The following is a 13,414-nucleotide window of genomic DNA, read 5'->3' on the forward strand; positions in this document are numbered from 1 at the left end:
AAAATACAGTACAGTCATACCTTCCAGATTCATTTCATACTACGAATAAATTGAAATTGTAGCGACTTGTCAAAACGCTGTGGTTCCCCTGCAAAACTATTACAATGCCCGCTAGATAGTTTGAGCCTTTTGTGCTGATCACCGTTAAGACCTTATTTTGTCATCTCAGAAATATTGCACGCTCTCGTCCAATGTTGGTTGCGGAAAGGTTGGTTAATTCTTTCGTTTTTTCACACATCGATTACTGTAATGCCCTTCCTATTGGCGTTTCCAAATTCTGCATTAACAAACTACAACATTTGCAAAATTCAGCTGCAAGAATTCTGTCTGGGGCTTAGGAGAGATGCTTATATAACTCCTGTTTTGGCATATTAACATATAAGGCACTGCATGGTCTGACTCCTCAGTATTTGGCCGAGCTTTTAACACCTTACACACCTACTCGTACCTCGTGTCACCCCCTCGAGGGGTGACAGAGCTTTTTCCGCTTATGACCCCAAATTGTTGAATTCGCTCCCGTTTGACATCAGGGAACCAAACTCATTTGTTATTTTTAAATAAAATGTTTTATTCTAGGCTGGCTTTTAGTTGATTTTTGGTTTCTAGTGTTATGTAATTATATAATCGTGTAATCTTTGTGTTGATTTATATGGTTGTGTTGTACAGCGATTTGAGGAAGCAGCTTTTAAAGGCACTTTATAAAACAAATGTATTATAATTATAGACACACCCTCCCAGGATCATTTTGTTCCGACTAAAAATCACACTTTTGCGGATTGAAGAGCCAGCGCTGTTTGAATTGTGGGAGGCTAATTAAATAGAAGTCGATAAACGCTTACCTGCTGGGGCCTTATGGATTCACCAGAGGGAAGACAAACTTAAGTGGATTATTTGTGTAGAGTCTATTGTTTGATACTCATAGCTAATAGCTCAGGTTTAGGATGAAATAGGCCCAGGGTTAGGTCTAAGTTATGGATTGGGGGAAAGGAGACTTTACTAATTAAAAGTTTGAAAAGGATGCACACTGATTGTAAATGACTTCAGCGGGCGCTCAAGCTGTTCAAGCCGTTAATTAAGCAAAAGGAGAAGATGTGGCCGCGCAAATCATTACAGATTGCAATTAATGCGATTTGCATTATGCCAAGAGTAAGCAATCCGGCTTCGCTAACAAGAGGACGTCAGTGCGGGTCAAAGCCGTAAGAAGGCTGTGATTTCTGTTTGTTTGCTAATGCATCATTAAAAGCGAAGAAGTCTTCCGCACAAAAACCCAGTCGCTCACAGCATCCTGAAACGGGCTCATTGTTTCTATGGCAACACATCTCTGCATAGTGAGTTGAGAGTGGGAAAAAAAGACTCGAGAAATGTGTCTTCCGTCGAGGTTTCTTTTAAATTGCCGTCTCTTTGTGGATGAAACGTACAACAGCTTGGCCTGTAAATGATGGTCAGAGATTGTAAAAACCCCAGGTGTAACATTGTGATTGGAATACAAAGGAGATAAAGAAAGGAAGAAGCTCACACTCAGAGGGAAAATCTTCTCATCTCGGTGCACATTTGACAGTCAATTTACATCTGAGAAAATCTCGCCGAGTTCTGGCTTGCCTGCCACGGCTTCCCGACTCTTTGTAACGGTTACGTGAAACGTATATTTAAATCTGAACTGATAATCAGCACTACAAACGTTCTTCAAAGAGCCAAGATGCTTTCAGGTGACTGCACGGCGGAACGTCTTATTGGAAATGGATACGATTTCTCCTTTTTCAAGGGAGATTATTTTAGAGATTAGGATTTAAGGATCAGTGAATGAGTGAGCGGATCCGCGGGGGTCAACATTTTAACCCGTTTGTTGTTTTTGTATCTGTGTTGTAAAGGCTAGTGCCAAATATTCAGGCCATCGAACTCATCTTCAACCATTTGAAGAATTGAAGGCCTTCCCAACCCCTGTAATTCTCACCATGCGATTGCAAGATATTGAAAGAAAATGAGAAACCCTACCAATCTTAAAACAGAGATGGAGATATAGAGAACCTGTGTAAGAGCACGAAGCATGGAGATCACCTCATTTACACGGTGATTGGACTTGATGAAGTGCTCCCCACTTTCAGGAGTCCCAGAGTAGTTAACTCTCTCTCTCTCGCTCAATCACCACAGACCCGGAGCTCTCAACCCGTAATAACCCGCTTTAATCGTTACTGCAGTACTATCTGATGACCTCAGATGCGAGGAAAGAGGCCGAACGCCTCTGTTTGGTCATCAACTTCTCAGCGAAGGCCATCAAGGTTGAGCCATCCACCTGAACGGCCATAAACGCAGTTGGAATAGTATGGGGTGGGAACGTTTATGAAAGAAGGTCTCATAAATTGAGAAAAGTCCTGTGAGCTTTAGCGTAATAAGGTATTTTAGTAGCGTCTGGTGGCCACTATAGAGGGGTAACTAACTGAATGTAGACTCACACATTTCTCATTGTGTGGAAGCCCAGCAGATTTCTTAAAGACATACCTCATCTAATATGAAATGTCTTCATTTACTCACTCTCCTAAATACATTTCTTTGTTCTGATGAATGCAAAGATATTTTGAAAAATGTGAGCAAATGAAAAAACTAATAGGGTTTACTTCATTTATTGTTTTTTTTCTTTTAGATTTGTGCAAACACTTAACACAAAAAAAGTAACATTTACTTTAGAGAACTGTGTGCAAAAACTTGATTTGCACACAAAAATATTGAATAATTACTTTTTTCAGTTTGTAGTAGATTTTTTTTTTCTGTTCAACACAAAATAAGATATTTTCAAGAATTTAGGAAAGCAAACTGTTCTGGGGCACCTTTGACTACCATTCAAATCTTTACTATTATTGTAGTCAATGATGTCCCAGAAATATCAGTTGCTCTCATTTGTCCAAATATCCTCCTTTGTGTTCATTGGAACAAATAAATGTTTACAGGTTTAGAACAGGGAAGGGGGGTCCATTTAAAAGTATAAAATCTCGTTTTCTTACATTTAACAGTGTAGCACATCCAAACATTGCATTGACAAGTTCAACATTGTCAGAATATATTTTTTCAATGTTTCCGTTCATTCATGTTTTTTTTAATGCTGCAATCAATGACTTTTGCCTCTATGTCTGTGTCTATGGTAAAGACATGAAATGGCAGGTTACTTTACTTATCTTTTCGTGAGTTGAAGTCAAATTATATCAGATTCCGTTCCTGTGAAATTGTACCAGACAGGTCAATTTATAATTCAATATAAGCTCTTGACGTTGTGAATTGGGTGATGGTGATGAGACCGTTTTCCAACAGTGACTTGTTAAGTACTTGCTAGATCATTTTTGTGCATTTTAAACAAAAAGTTAGAGACACCTGTAGACACCTTTACTTTTTTAATGTACATTATATGTCATTTTTGATACCATCACCTCAATCAACATCTACTTGACCTAACACAACATCTATTTCAATAATAGCCTCTATCAGTTCAATGCAGGATACAACGATGTTCGTTGGTTGTGAAAATATTTTTGAAGCTGGCTCAAAGTGAAGGTGAAAGCAAGGGGATTGTTTGCTTTAGGAAAACAGAATCCGAGAGAGATAGAGGAAGGTGAAGACCATGGTTGCCTGGTTACTGATGGATGCTAAGCCGTGGTACAACAGCCCACTTCAAGCTCATTGTGTACACAAGCGAGAGGAGAACAGTTGTGTGAAATTGGTAGCGTGATGATGCTATTCTGGGCTGTCTTCCATATCTGTGCCTCCACTTTGATGAAAATAGAATTGTAAAAAAGTGCTTGCATAACTTAAGCCATGAACTGGACAGCCCTAAATAGGACAAAATGTGCTTTTCTGCATGTGTGCTGCTTATTTGAATAGAGTGAGATTTTGAGGTTACTAGTTGTGTTAATTATTATTTGTCTAATTATGATGTATATGTCCAGAATCCCCGGCTAAGAAAAGCAATAACAGTCTATAAGATGATAAATGGAATCAGTGTGGTAAAATAGCCCAAAAATAAAGCCAGATATATTACATTTTCTACAGCAACATTTATTACGTAACATTGCATGCATAATCTCAGCAGATGCATTTTTACAAAAAAGCATTGACAATATAGTTCCCAAATATAATGTAAAAGAGACCCAAATATATAATTTATTTACCCTTTTTGTCATGTAAAACCTTTGTGACTTTCTTTTTTTCTGCAAAACTCAAAAGAAGAAATTTGGAAGAATGTTGGTAACCGAACAACGGTGGTACCCGTTCACTTCAATTGTACGGACACAAAGAACCCAGCAGTCTTTAAATGATCTTCTTTTGTGTTCTGCAGAGGAAAGTTATACATGATGGCTTTTCTTGCAAAAAACTATATATAACATATATTAACTGTTAAAATATTAGATCGCTGAATTTATATTTGAAAATATACAGAATAATACATTCATATATTAAAACAGTACACTGTAAAACTTTGCTGTAATTTTGCAGTAGGTTTGCAAGTAACTTACTGTAGATTTATTGTAAAAATTTGTTTTAAGCATAAACTTGCCTAGTTTATATATATTTGTTTCGTAAAACAAGACTTCATATATTGAGTCCCTTTTCTTGTTATGTAAATGTGTCTTAATTTAGGATGTTTTAAATTTTCTACAGAAAACAAGAGGAAAAAGGCTTCAGAGTAATGTCAGTTTTTTGCAGCGTTGCTGTGTTGATGCCTGTCTCTTCTTGCTCATTTTCAATCTCAAAAGTCAAAGTGTTTTAATTTTGATTAAAGTTATTGAAAACGGTACTAATTGGAAAATATATTATGTAGTAATTAAATCTACAGTAAGTTACTGGCAAACCTGCTACAAAAACTACAGCAACGTTTTACAATGTATGTATTAAACATTCAATAAAAATTTAAACTTTTCAATATTGCATTATATTTTCTAGTATATTTTCATATATATTTTTGTATCGTAAGGGTTCAGTGTTTCTATACACTTTCCTATATTATAAATTCAGATTTGAGTCAGGCATCACATACTTGTCCGTCAGGGAACGGTGATGACAGTATGAGAATATATAGACTCTTTATTTCAGTATGCATTGCGCAACCATGCAAATGTTGTTATCGCTGTACACATTGTAGTAATTGCTGTATGAACTGCCTCAGTGGATAAGGGAGTGCAGTGAATACTATTAATACGATTATGGATGCGGGCTGTATTTAAAAGGTCGGCCATGTAAACAAATTACCCTGATGTCTTACAGGTCCCAACTCCAAAAGCTGGGGTGGACGAATTTCGTGTTGACGACTTATTAAGGGTGCGGTATCATCGAGAACCAGAACTGGACGGTCAGGGGCGATGACGGTGCCCTCGGCCCATGAGTTCCACTGGCAGAGCCTGGCTTCTCTCTCCAGTGCCCGCGTGTATCACTCATTGGCTGACGTCGGGGGGCAGCTGTATATGGTAGGGGGTTGCGATGCATCGGGTCAACCCACCAGTGCGCTTGAACGCTACTCTCCGGAGGTAGACCGTTGGGTAAGTCTTTCTTCAATGCCCACGCCGAGAGCAGGGGCAGCGGTGGCTGTCCTGGGTAAGCAGCTCCTGGTGGTGGGTGGAATGGGAAAGGACCAGCGCCCCCTTAAGGCGGTGGAGGTGTACAACACGGATGAAGGCAAATGGAGGAAGAGGTGCTCACTCAGAGAAGCAGCCATGGGGCTTGCGGTCACTGTTAAAGGTAGAGAAAAAACAAGAATACGAGTTTTACATTTAAAATGAACATGAAGTGATGTTCGCAGCCCATTATGCTTCTTTAATTGATCAAATTTCCAAGAAAAACACGATATTATAAACAAAAGTGAAAGAAATCTGAAAAATTGGTTTATATTTTATATATATTAGTTTCATTTTTATTATTTTAAAATTTTATGTTGTTATGTATCGTTTAATTAATTGATTTATATTTTTTCATAATTAGAACTTTTAATTTATGTCTGATTTGTTTTACTATATTTCATTTTAGGATTAGAGTCAAACAGGAACATTAAGAAAGAAAATTGGGTCATACTGTATTAACAGCATGTCACTGTATTAAATAATTCAGATGTGTCAGAACGTGATATTTCATTTATTTATTTATTTTGTATTTGACATTGTAAGGGGAAAGAGAGCTTTTGTTCTGGAGTAAAGACCTTCATTTCTCTCACTTCAGACGGCCGAGCTCTTGCTGTTGGGGGAATGGGAGCCGACCTCCTGCCCAGAAGTATTCTCCAGCAGTACGACCTTCGCAAGGACGTGTGGGCGCTCCTCCCGCACATGCCCACCCCTCGCTACGACACCAGCGTCTGCCTACTGGGCTCCAAGATTTACGTGGCAGGTTTGCTGACAGCATCCTTGTGTATCTGTAATCTGTCCTTGTGGATAATAGAGCATTGTACTGTGAACAATGCATGTGTTTTTCTACCGTAGCTTTACATTTCAGGGACAAAACTGCTGAGAAATGTCCCCCCTAGTTTTTGAAGATGCCCTCTGAATTATAAAAATCTTGTCCTCTGGAAGGGGAACATTTATTCATTCATTCTAAAAAGTCATAGCCTATTTTAGCTGTAAAGATGGGGAGTTAGGAGATATGAAACATCTCAGTTAATGGAAAGCCAGACTCCTTACAAAAAATGTAATAATACTTCATATTTATACTTAAATTTCATTTTCAAATGTATACTTAAAGGATACTTTATTTAGTAAGTATACTAATATCAATATACTACTTTTGTACTTTTAAGGGTACTACTTCAATACTTAGGACTAAATTGGGCAACTTTTTAGTTTTATGTAGGTGTACTTTTAAGTAGTTTTTCATTTGTATTGCAACTATTCTACATGTGTGTATTGAACATAGAAGTATACTCAGAGTTTACTAGTTTGCACATATTTTCGTTCATAGAAGTACACTTTTGTAGTTTTATACTGCAACTATACTTGTACGTTAAATTAACTTGTATCATACTATGTTATTTATATTACATTGCTATATATAAACTTGAACATGTAAGTTTATCAGTATGAGAAAAAAGGAAACACAACCACAAGTCAAATACTGTATACTTAGACTACTTAGAATTATACTTTCACGTACGTCTTCTTTTAAAGATTGAGCAGCTAATCCAAATATAAAACATTTCTGTCAATAAATCATCATGTAGATTCATTACATTTCTGAGATGTACATAAAAAGTTGCTTGAAAGTGTACTTTCTACATTTTTTGTTTAAAAGAAGGCACACTTGAATCAACATATTCATCTGCATGACAGAAGAACAAACGTTTATTTGTTTATTTGGTTCATTGATTGATTGATTTTATCATAAAGCTTTACTCAAAGTTTCTGTATCTTCAGGTGGACGTCAGTGTAAGCGTTTGGTGAAAGCTTTTGAAGTCTTTGACATGGAAACCCGGAGCTGGTCTTCACTACCCAGCCTGCCTTGCAAAAGATCTTATTCTGGGGTGTTGTGGGACAGCGCAGGACGTCTCTGCTGGTTAGGAGGCCTCAGACAAGGAGGATTACACCAAAGTTCCAAGTTTACCAAGAACGTAAACATCTTTGACACCAACCAAGGTACAACTGATGTAAATTAGCGCGGCATTATATCACGGTCTCGTTTTTAGTTTTAAAGTTTACAGTCGACAAAAAGCGTGTTTCGACTCACATATATATTACTAATCACCGATAACTGTTCTTTTTTATTTGATTTTTTTCGGATTAACTCAAATAATGGGGGAGAAAGACACAAAGTCTGACAAAATGTAAGACCTGCTGAAATGAGTTATTGATTTCTCTCCAGGATTTCTCGCGTTTTCTTCCCTTCCATCGTTTCCGCTCAAATCTGATAATTTCTAATCACATTCAGCAGATGGGAAAATTGCACTGGCTTTTGTTCAGCCCCAAGGGCGTTAAAAAGTTTCTATCGTCCGTGGGCAGGGAGGAGGTCATCTCCAAAAAAATGAACATTGGACAGTACTGTATGAATCATTTCTCGATTTTTAATTATTCCATTACTAGGGCATGTGTAAGTCAACAGGTGCACAAGCCGGCATACAGAGCGCAGTGTGAGGGATTAAACCCCGCTATCTAATTTCCTTCTACCCGAATCTGCCACGGGCAATAAAAGGCCTTGGTACATGGCTCCCAGTCTAATAGGAGTATGGGATCAGATCTTTAGATGAGGAAGGGGGCGTTAAATGATGTTATCCAGGAAGATATTGTCACCCCTTATCCGTAGCTCATCCTGATAGATAGCGAAGCCCATCTGTTCTTCTGTCTTAAAGCAGGCTGTTGCGGGAGGGGTATATCCTGGTACAAGCGCAAGATGGATGTGCTTTTTATTCAAAGACCTACTTTGACATGATATACTTGCTAATAAATTAGAGGTAAACCCAAGCAGCATGTATTTCTAACGTCATGCCAAATGAACTGATGCTGGAAAGAAACACCACCACCTGTTTTAAGGGAATTTGAGTCACATCCGAATACAGTGTTTCCTGCGCTGCTAAATGCATAAAAATATGATTGGGTACCTTACAATAAAATGTTGACAATAAATAATTGTCTCATTTTCTGTTATGTACTGTATATCACTGTCCTTCTGAAAGCTCATATCTTAATGTTTCGTGATTTGACTTTTTGCCATAAATCATTATTATTATTCACCCTTTATGTTTGTCACTGGGTTTTGCGAATCTCTTACCAAAAAAAAGTAATAAAAGTGCCTGTCAACTTTGACAACACAGTATTAAATCATTTCAAACGTCCAGGGTTTTTTTCCATTTCCTGAAAAAACAGCTTATTCAAACATCAAAGGTTTCACAAGGACAGCAACGAAATATATAAAGAGATGTCGGCAATGGTCGCAAGATGTAAACACTTTCAGTTAAATTTTTTGTATAAATATTTTTTAAATATTACATATGTTATAAAATCTTAAAGATATTTGTTTAGCATTTTGATTTTGTTAAAAATGTTTTGTTGGTTGTATTTTGTTCAAACATTTGTGTAGTGTTAAAAACAAACGCATTGTTTGCGTCTTCCAAGGTGGTCTATATTTATGTTAGATATATATTGTAAAATGATTCACTGCTAAAATGTAAAAAAGTATTGGGTACCTTTAAATAATATGACAAAAATGAGAATGAAATTATATAATAATAATATATAAAATATATAATAATAAAATAAGCTCACATATTTTTTGTATCGCCATCTCTAACTTCGTTTTAAACACAAAATTACAAGATCAACTTTACATATTCCACAAAATTATACACAACAGATTAAAATATACATTTCTATTATTAACATACAACTCTGAAGAGTTAAGATAACCACTTCATTTTAATGTACTTGTTCCATAACTGATTTTTGTTTATTTTTACCAGCTGTAAAATAACAATTTATAAGGTTAGTACATTTTGACAACATTATTATCGAAATCAACAGAAGGGAGGAAGCATTGACAGAGCAAGTATTGAACGCCATGGGCTGAAATCAATATCCCCCCATAGCTGACAGACCCTTTATTGCTCATTCGGATCAGACATTCTGATCCTGATCCAAATGGCCACATTCACAGCTAAACATCAATAAATGATGTAGTTTAGGAAAACCTGAGATCTGTTCAACAGTGAGCTGTGAACTGATGGAGAACCTCATCAGTACCTGATCTACATTTCCAACTAACAATGATCTTTAAGTGCATCAAATGACCGTTATGACTGTCCTTTTCCTTCATATAAATATAATCAACATTTCTCTTGACTCATCGACCACCTGATGCATTTTCACATCTTTAGCAACATCCCCTAAACTGCTCCCTAAGCTACATGCAAAAGCTCATTATGTCGTGTTTTATACACAACAGTTCAGAATGTAAATACATTAGCATTTCTCAAACAACCTTGAGTATTCTACAGCTGTTCCTGCGTCTTTGCCTGTGATTGTGTTTTTTGGCAAATTAGGTTGACTGAGAAGTGTAAATAATATGCCAAATTAATGTTCTACATCTGTGAAACACAAAATCTCAGGCGCTCCAACTTACTTTTCAAAGCAATTAAAGTCTTCGGCTTCAGTAACTATTTGAAGAAATGGTCCGTGCATTTATTACGGCAAGCTATTGGCTCGGTTATTAGGCAGATATTATATCCTGCAAATGGAAAACAGCCTGTCAGCTTTAATGGACAAGTATGCCGCGTCTAATCTGCAGGAAAGTTCCCCGTTTGTTTATCCTCTCGAGACGTTTGTATACACGGCTTATCAAGGGTTGTCATTCCGAATGGTTTAAATCATATGTAAACCTATTAATTTTCTGTCAGTCCTTGTGTAAATCTGATTTATTGTGTCACACATAAAGATCAATTGTGTGATTTTATTTGATGTTAGAATCTATTTCTTATCCCAGTTTAATGTGCAGGGACAAAAAAGTAATTTATTCACGAATTCACTTTCTAAAAAGCGTAAACATGTATGATTTCTTTTCTTCAGAAGATATTTTGAAGAATGTTGGTAACCAAACAACATTGGCCCCCATTGACATCCATTGTATGGACACAAACCCACTTCTCAATATATATTTTTTTGCACTTTAAGTTTTTATTTTGGGGTAAAGTAACCCTTTAACATTCATTGTATTGTTTTCCTTGACATGTTGTTCTAGGATTGTGGTTGAAATCAGAGGACACCGTACCCTTGAAAACCAAGCGAGCAGACTTTGCAGCTGCGATTGTGCGAGGTAGAATGATTGTTGCAGGGGGTCTAGGTATGTGATCTCTACCCTAATTTATTTTTGGACTGTACACTTGCCCTCACTGTTTGTGCATCCAAACATCTGCTGTCTCCATACAGGTCACCAGCCATCAGTGCTGGACACTGTGGAAGCGTTCCACCCCGACAAGAGAAAATGGGAGAGGCTGTCGCCCATGGCAACGCCTCGTTGCTCTGCTTCCAGCATCGTGATCCGGGATCGCCTACTGGTAGTGGGAGGTGTCAATCAAGTCCCGAGCTCCGCCCATGAGATTCTATATGTAAAAGAGGAGGAGATTCTTTAATCACCAGATGTTTAAAGTTACGGTAAAAAGTTGCCTTCGAGAATCAAAAAGCGCAAATTATTACACAGAGTCCAGAGACATACTCAAGGATGCAAGCACAGACGCAAATGCATGACCAACATATCGCAAGCCTGTTGTCTTGTGTGTTTTTGCGTTAAAGTACCCAAAATACCAAAGGGGGCGCTAGAGTTACCTTCTTTTTATAATTCAGGTACATAGAGGAGTAGCTATAAATATGTTGACAATTGAACTTGCTCAGCAAGATACATGACAGCAGTTAAACGAAAAGAGAAAACCGACGAGTGTAGTTAGCAGCTTTAATGTTCACATTGTGTTAAAAACGCAAATATAATTGGAACTTCATGTGAAATCGATTTTGCGCACCTAAGAACCTTTGCATTCACGTACTTGCATGGAGTATGTTTCAGGCCTTATGTCTGTACAACAACATTTTCTCGTGACAGACTGTTTAAACGGATAAGCTACACTACCGTTACACACATAAGCACACAGTTGGAAACAACACAGATGTATTTTAGTTCCAGAAGCATATGTTTATGCCATTTTTACAAGATGCACAGCGACAATCTGCTTCATAAAGTCCAACAATCCACACAAGCCAAGAACATATGCACAAATATAGCCAGACACACTTCGGAAAGAGATTAAACGTGTTTTAAAATAAACTGATTCAGTTTGCTCTCTATAGCGGTCTCTGTTGAGATAACTTCGAGTGTTTGCAGAGTTCGTAGTGTTATTGTTTAGTATTGCAGCAGTCCTATTAATAAAGTGAAGTTTTAACTTTATATTCATTGTGCACATCTCCCGGGGTTTAGAATCGTTTGGAATGTGAACATTGGAGTTTGGTGGTTTGTATGGTGAATATTCTTGGTTATGTTTCACTAGGTTTTGTTAGTTTAATCTAAACTTGGCACTGCTGTAGCACACACATGCAATTTTTCTAAAAATGTTTACAGGGATTTTAGCTATTTATGGTAGCATATACTGTACGTTGTGTCTTTAAAACCTTACGGAATCAATACAGGACTCTTTGTGTGGTCCATGCCTGTTGTGTAGTCACGCGTTTTACAATTTACAATCGCTCAAAACATATCAGATATTGATAAACAATTTGCAAAAGGATATGGTGTAAATTCATTTGAACACTATTGCGATTGTTTTATGTCCGTGGTTTAAGAAGTCATGGATTTTCCAGACAACTGGCTTTGACTATCTAAAATGTCGCACCCAAAGAAAACTTGTCAAACACGTCAAAGGGTTCCATGAGGTCTTTAATGCTACAAATAATGCTAATAAATATTGTCAGGAAAGAGTTCAGATATGCAGTATTTTGACACACAGGCTGTCAAAGTCAATTTAAAGTTTAGAAAGTCTTTAGAAAAGTATGGATAGCTATGGCCAAGATATATATATTGACTATTGTTATATAAATTATGTTTATTGCTTCTTACTGTATGATATTATAATGTTTACACTTGTCTTTATTGGACAGCAGTTCTTATTCATTAGACGAATGTGTCTTGGGAAGCCCATAGCAATAAGCAGAGCACTGTAATACATTTTCTAAAATGAAATGTCTGTATGTTTGTGGTTTTGCCATTAAATGAGCTTTGTCTGAAATTGTCCTCTCAGTTTATTCTTATCTAGACAGTCTGTCTGAAAAAAGCAAACAACAAAAAAAGGAAAAGGATGATTTTCTCTTTTTATTTAATAATGTCAAGTAGATAACTCACTTAGCTCAGTCTCGAACAGATAGTGCTTGACGTTGAATGAGGACAGACTCTGGCATGAGGTTTATTTTGTCTGAATTGATTTCTCTCACCTCTGCAGAGGTGAAGTGTGTCTTGCGGTCCTGTCGGCCACGCACAGATCTGGCTGTAACACACTGCAGAGACGCCGTTAAAAAGTGCTGCAGTAGTTCCACACAGTTTATCTGCAAAATGAGACTGGTGCTGATGTGTTATTGTGTCCTGAATTACTTTAAGGTCTCTTGGCCTGGAAGTATAGCCTATGTGGGGGACCTTACTCTGTTTAAACCGGCACATTGTCAACAAATGCTGTAAGAAGAAATAATTATATGTGGATGAGAAAATTAATTGGCCAATAGATCATTGGTAGTGTCAGATCTGATCACTTGGATGCATCAGAAGCGTAGGCCTACGTTTTATCGGTTAAGCAAAACAGTAATGTGCTTAATTCATATTACATTTCATTGTGGTGCCTCTAGAGAACTATGAAGTGAATGTTTTGATATGTCTGATTTGTTAAACAGATTTTCTTTTTTTATCCGAGCCGTTTGTACATTTTGTAAATGAA

At 37.1% G+C, this 13,414-nt stretch overlaps 1 protein-coding gene across 1 annotated transcript; it reads left to right on the plus strand.

The window, feature by feature from the left end:
* Positions 1–5,342: 5,342 nt before the first annotated feature.
* On the plus strand, positions 5,343–12,709 carry klhdc8a (kelch domain containing 8A; the record flags this gene model as incomplete). Its single annotated transcript, XM_079483942.1, has 5 exons — positions 5,343–5,718; positions 6,193–6,357; positions 7,377–7,595; positions 10,687–10,788; positions 10,875–12,709. 5 exons carry the CDS (start codon positions 5,343–5,345, stop codon positions 11,075–11,077), a joined length of 1,065 nt encoding a protein of 354 aa, XP_079340068.1. The 3' UTR covers positions 11,078–12,709.
* Positions 12,710–13,414: the final 705 nt, after the last annotated feature.

Source organism: Barbatula barbatula (assembly GCF_947034865.1).
Source record: "Barbatula barbatula genome assembly, chromosome: 20".
Classification (NCBI taxonomy): domain Eukaryota; kingdom Metazoa; phylum Chordata; class Actinopteri; order Cypriniformes; family Nemacheilidae; genus Barbatula; species Barbatula barbatula.